We start from the raw sequence: 6,072 nt of genomic DNA on the forward strand, positions 1-6,072 counted from the left end.
TAATAACATTTATGCTTTAGGGTCGAGTTCATGAGTAAATTTTACGAGGGCTTAGGACATCCCTTCCAACCATTTTACTTCAAGAGCATCTTAGATGCAGAGGATGTCGAGGAATAGATGCTGCCGCTAGTCTTCACAGCAATAATCGTTAGATATATAATTACTAAATATTATGCGCGAAAATTTCTTTATTTTAAATATTTTCATATACGCGAGGCCTTGTCTTGTTGCCTAGGAAAGTACAAGAAGGATTAATTGCCATGGATTGTTTTAAATGAGTGTGACAATGTGCCTTCTTCAACAATTATAGTTATTGATCACGTGTCTATGTACATTGGTCAAATACGCACACGATAATTACAATAAGAGAAGAAGAAGAAATATACGTTTTTTCAATACTTTTTACACGTTGATAACAATGCCGATCGAGAAATTGGCGCGCATTATAAAAGTTTATCTTAGATATTCATTTTCAGATTTTTATTTTATTTAATCCACCGAATTTGAAAAAAGAATTTATTTGCGGAGCCGGGTCTAAATTTTGTTGCTAGTAAATTTTTGCTAATTTTTATCTGCTTGTATATATAATTCTTTTAAATTACTTATAGTTTAATACTTTAAGAAAAGGAACCCTTATAGAAAAATACACTCAACTCATAGAAAAACCCTTAAAGTTGGGTGTGATTTCGGACCGCCAATAGAACGTTAACCATTTAAATGATGGTTAACCTTCTATTGGCGGTCCGAAATCACACCCAACTTTAAGGGTTTTTCTATGGGTTGAGTGTATTTTTCTATAAGGGAAGTGCAACAACGTCTGCGCTTAGTAAAACGAATTCAATTGGTTTATCAATTATTTCATTTTAAGATAAGATTCGCGATTAGAGTTAACTTTGCTCGTTCAACGTTAAACGACCATGATCGCGGTATTATTTCAACGGAAGCGGAAAAGAGATATAAAAGACGCATATGATTCAGCAACTACGCTGCTGCTGATGTTGCCGAGTGCGCGTTATATTCATTCCATTAATTACCTAGTAACGTGGACATGCCATAGTCGCTGTCGCTCGTCATTAAGCACGTCGCGCGTTGTAATATTTTATAACGTCGCGCTTATAGTTCATTCTCCGCGCAGAAAAGCTGTAATCGGAGCCGTTGTAATTATGGCGCTACGATGAAGAAATTGGAAAATGAAGAAAATATGTCGATCCGAATCGTGTCCCAGATAACATGCATGTCCCAAATCGGGACATATAACGTCTTAAAGACATCATTAAGACGTCTTCAAGACATCTTAAAGATATCATTAAGACGTCTTAATGATATCTTTAAGATGTCATATGTCCCGATTTGGGACATTGTGTTCACTGGGGTGCCGCATCGTACAGCTTGATCGATGCTCGACGGACTCAGACAAGCGGCGAAATGTACATTCTTGTATTACTAGAGTACAAATCCTACCGAGTGATTGGTAACCAGAGGTATTCGAACTTGCGCGAAGTTACCATAACAACTGTATCCACCATTAGGTATTAATGCGACGTGTCAAAAAGAGAGCGATGTGTACACACTACACACTCGTGCGCGAGATATTCCCGAGATCCCGATTTTCTCTCGACGACGTGATTTTCAGTCGATCTTCGTTATAAAGACGTCAAACATCTTCGGCCTATATAAATAAGGTTTAAAATAAGGGTCTTCTCGTGAATGAAATTCACGTGCCGTGATTGAATAACGAAACCCATTTAAATATTTGCTTTGTTTTTGCAAAGCTAATTAATTTACCCAATGTTATCTCTTCCAGTGCCGAATATCAGTTGTGGCAAGAAATGATGGTTGAAAACCTTCCTTAAGGAAGAAAATAAATTTTTCTTACGGAAAGATTGATTCCTAGTTGTGAATTTAATTGAAATTAAGATCGAGATCTCTGGGATATAATTTGTGTATATATAGATAAATATTCAATATATATTTTATCAATGTGTTAAAATAAATTAATGAGTATTGCATATATTGACGTGTTCTTCACTATTCTCTCTTCTGTTTTTTATTTAATTTTCGAAGACATCACATTGACTATCATTTAAACTTACTTACGTGCGTAGCGTAATTGAAAAAAGAAAAAAAATGTTGATTAATTACTTGGTATAGAAACGGGAAATGTGTGAATCTCATTTACAAGTACGTAACGAATGTTATATATAGATATCCTTTTTAAGAAAATGTCACGCACAGAACTGTCCCCCATTTCTCATTAGCTCAACGTGCGTGTATTTTCATAATTAGTGTATAGTACGCTACAAATGTTAACGGACTGGATTTATTTTACATATTTCATAGATTATGGATATTAAAATAACTCCGTTGAAAATATTAGCGGATTAACTCTTTAAATTCCGTGTGCTTTCAACAGATTTATATGCTTCTTTCTCTAAAAACGAAAACAATTATCCTTAATTTTTTTTCTTTTGCGTAAAATGGAAAGATTCTTTATTGGCAAACTTCGAAATGCGATAATTAACGTTTGATTAAATACAGAAATGTGTCATATTGGATCGTATACATCTTTTGTCTGCTGTAGCTTTCATAAAGGAACGAAGAAATTGCTTTCAATTAGAAAAGGAATAAAATGATCTTAAAGCGTTTTAAACTTTTTCCAATACAAGAAAGTCGTTTAATCAACTTTTCCTGGTCTTCATTTTCTTGCTATTTGAGACATCCTGTCTCCGCGCAGAAACAAATGAAAATTTGTAAGCCTTTTCTAATTAGAACGACTTGTACGACGTAACGTGTTGTATCCCCACTGCTTGTAAATAAGTCACCGGGAATTCGCAATTAGGACACGTCCAACTGTTTTACGGTGCGTCCAAAGACGTACGGACGGTATCAGTTTAATTAAAGTCTGGCGGCGATAATTAAATCGTGACCGCCTCCTTGTGAAAGAATTCATCATGATATGCAAAATAATGCGTCAATATCAGCCGCCTTCAATACCGTACAGGCTGAGAAATAATCAAAAAATAAAAACAAAAAGATTCCGTACACAGTTATCACAAGTAAATAGAGATGTGTTATTTTCAGTCGAGTTGAATCTTGGTAGCCTAATAATATTTTTATTTACGTCGCCTGAAGCAATGAATGTTTTCCTTAATATTTACTGGTTATTGCGATGAAATCACTACATGCTTCAGTCGAATTGATTGAATTAGTCAAATTGGTAAAGACGCCAGTCACAGATTGGAGGGAGGTCCAGGTCTTCGAACCCTGGCTGGAATAATATTTTTTGCAATAAATCTTGTAGTGATTTAAAGGATGCTTATTATCATCATTATTAAATCGATTTAATTATGTGAATTTACTATTCGAACTAGACTGTGTTTCAAAACTGATAAAACAATTGATGTGTAGTTTGCTGAGTGGAAAAATGTACATAAATTTACACAAAAGATCCAGCTTAGCCGAAAATCGTGCATATCTATAACTTGCTTGTGGTATTCACATATTGATCAAATTCCACTTATTATTGTTGATTTTATAGTTAATCAGACATTTAATGATTACAATTATTAATGCAATTACGTTGTTAAGATTTAATATTGCATTAATAATTAATATATTTTGTTTAATTAATTTAATATATATTAAATTCAATTTAATGGTTGTAAACTCCAAAATGGTTACCAATTTTGATCAGACAATTATTTTTTTTTTATGATTAATCAGCTTCTCACTTTTAGAGATATAAATGTTTATTGCAAAACGTGTGCAAAATATAAACCAAGGTCTTAACGAAATTCGCTTCGTACGCATTAAATCGATCGCGGATTTGCTCTTCAATCGACACGAGGAAAGAGCTCTGTCACGAATTGTCGCGAAGAGAGATATGAAAGCGCAATAAAAAGTTCCTGCTTATTTAAGTGAAATAATCGCGCTTCCATCGGACTTTGCCTAGGAAATAAAAACTTGAAATTAATATCTGTCTTTATTGCATCCGAAAAAGTGTATAAAATAAAAAAAGTATTTATTGTTTCGTACTCTTTGAAAGCCATTTATTTGATGTTTAATACAATCGGAAAATGTTTTTAGATTTATTATATTAAATAATGATTGGTCTCGACGGTTATAAGTTTAAATAACGTGTAATCACAAGAAAATTTGATTAACGTAATGTATAATAATCTAACGTAATGTATAATAATCATCCCTTGTTTATTATTTAAAGAATTTTACGAAAGTTAAAAAAAAAAAAATGTTATACGCAAACTATTCACCGGAACTATTTGCAAAGTTATACGGGGTTGAATATTGCGGATCGCTATGCAGAAGTCAATCTCGACGAGGGCGAAGATCGGAGGACTTCTATTAACTCGAACTAACAGCTTTGAAGCTATTCGATCGTTATTGATCGCACGAAGCTCTCTCTTTTTCCCTCTCTCGTGTTTCGCGATCTTCCACTTGGAGCACGACGGCATGGCATGGCATGGCATGGCATGGCATGGCACTTCCGCCACTTCCGATCCAATCCTACGGGAGATCGAATTTGCGGCAACGGTCGCACCGTGGGTATTTGACAGAGTTGCGCGCGCTGATGCAACGTTTTCTCCGATTTAATGGGCGAGAACAGAGCGAGACGAGAGTTCAGTAGGCGACGCGCGCTCCCTGCCACCGTGTGTTCCCGTATATATCCCGGGCGCCAGCATCTCTCGCGCATGGACCCGTACGCGCTCGATAACGCAGGTGAGTGTACGATCATCAGGGTCGGATTTATATATGCATGTATAATATATAAATTGACGGCTTTACGGCTCACACAGTTGCGAGGAGTTGTCCCATTTTCCCAAGGGGCACGTCCCACTTCCCGAAATTATTCTCGGGCATTTATCTGAAATGCGTTCTCCCAGATTTCCGCTAGATGAACGAATAGATGAATGAAGAGTTAGATAAGTGTTTTTCTTCGTTTTTCTAGATTTCTCTTATGCTTATTTACAATAAACAAACAATGAATCAGAAGTGATAATCACTTCGTTAATTATACTGCCTTCTTAAAAAATTTATGAAATTTCCAGTTGCTATTTCATTGAGATTTGTTAACAATGTTTATTCAAGAAACATGAGCCGTTCGCGGAACAAATGATACTCAGCAAATGATAGAACGTTTTGAAGATATTTATAAATCGTTTATTTTCGACTTTTAACCGCTTTCAATTTAGTTGATAGAATTTCAAGATTACGGCTTAGAGCTGCAGTACAGTTTAATCTCGCTGATGCCGACGACGTTATGCACGTGTGGAATTTCGGGAATTCACAGGCGCGGGAGCGTTAGTGTCTTGCTAATTTCGCATAAAAGTAATTAATATATGAATCGCGTTAAATATTTCATTAATTATATTAAATCGAATCATCGCTCTCTAAATTTCATAGAGTAGTTTCGCCACTAATATATTAGAGTGATTGCGATAGTCACTTCAAAAGAGAGAGTTGTCACTCTAATTTGAGTAAATGCAGACACTCATAAGGTGGGAGTGAATTTTTCAAATTTTTAGAGCGGCTAGCTCTATTGGAGTGATATGATCTCACTCTAAAGCTATAGTAAATCATGATTTTTTTACTCAAAATTGTAGAGTGACATAATTCACTTCTATGGACATTTATTTGATGCACTCGAAAAGAGTGTTCTTTTACTGAAATAGAGTGCGATTTCACTTCAACTTATGGAGCGCAATTTAGTCTTTCTTGGCGAATCACTCGAAGTTCACAGGCTCAATTTTCACTTTTCGTTACACTTGCATTTCACTCGTTTTGAGTGATATTTCGCTCTTCGACTTTTAGAGAGTGCGTTGAAAGGGAGATATGCGAGCAGCGTTGTGCAGGTGGTTGCTCGGTAGTTATTTTCTAATCGTCGGACAACCAAGAAGACAATTGTTGTCAACCGTTGCGTCGTAGCTTGCGTATAAGTTATAAATCATAACGCCATAGGACGTATTCTTCCTCAAATAGCAAGCGCATCTGCAAAATGCACCGGTGAATCTCGTGAAGCGCGAAAGCTCGACGTGACATTGAGGATCAGAAACT

At 35.7% G+C, this 6,072-nt stretch overlaps 2 protein-coding genes across 5 annotated transcripts in view; both read left to right on the forward strand.

The window, feature by feature from the left end:
- The window catches only part of Vha100-2 (V-type ATPase subunit a family protein Vha100-2), a 32,544-nt gene extending 30,533 nt beyond the window's left edge, over positions 1-2,011 (forward strand). For all 4 annotated transcript variants that reach the window (XM_071721950.1, XM_071721952.1, XM_071721953.1 and 1 more), the window contains exon 14: positions 21-2,011. In XM_071721950.1, coding sequence (XP_071578051.1) covers positions 21-117 — 97 coding nt within the window. In that variant the 3' untranslated portion in view covers positions 118-2,011. The remainder of the gene's footprint in view (positions 1-20) is intronic.
- A 2,595-nt stretch (positions 2,012-4,606) lies between these two features.
- The window catches only part of Superdeath (Suppressor of ER stress-induced death), a 46,920-nt gene continuing 45,454 nt past the window's right edge, over positions 4,607-6,072 (forward strand). The window contains exon 1 of the mRNA XM_071721947.1: positions 4,607-4,737. The gene's annotated coding sequence lies outside the window, so the exon portion shown is untranslated. The remainder of the gene's footprint in view (positions 4,738-6,072) is intronic.

The sequence above is a fragment of the Temnothorax nylanderi genome, unplaced genomic scaffold (assembly GCF_030848795.1).
Source record: "Temnothorax nylanderi isolate EJ_2023f unplaced genomic scaffold, tnyl_v1.0 TNYL_tig0447_pilon, whole genome shotgun sequence".
NCBI lineage: Eukaryota > Metazoa > Arthropoda > Insecta > Hymenoptera > Formicidae > Temnothorax > Temnothorax nylanderi.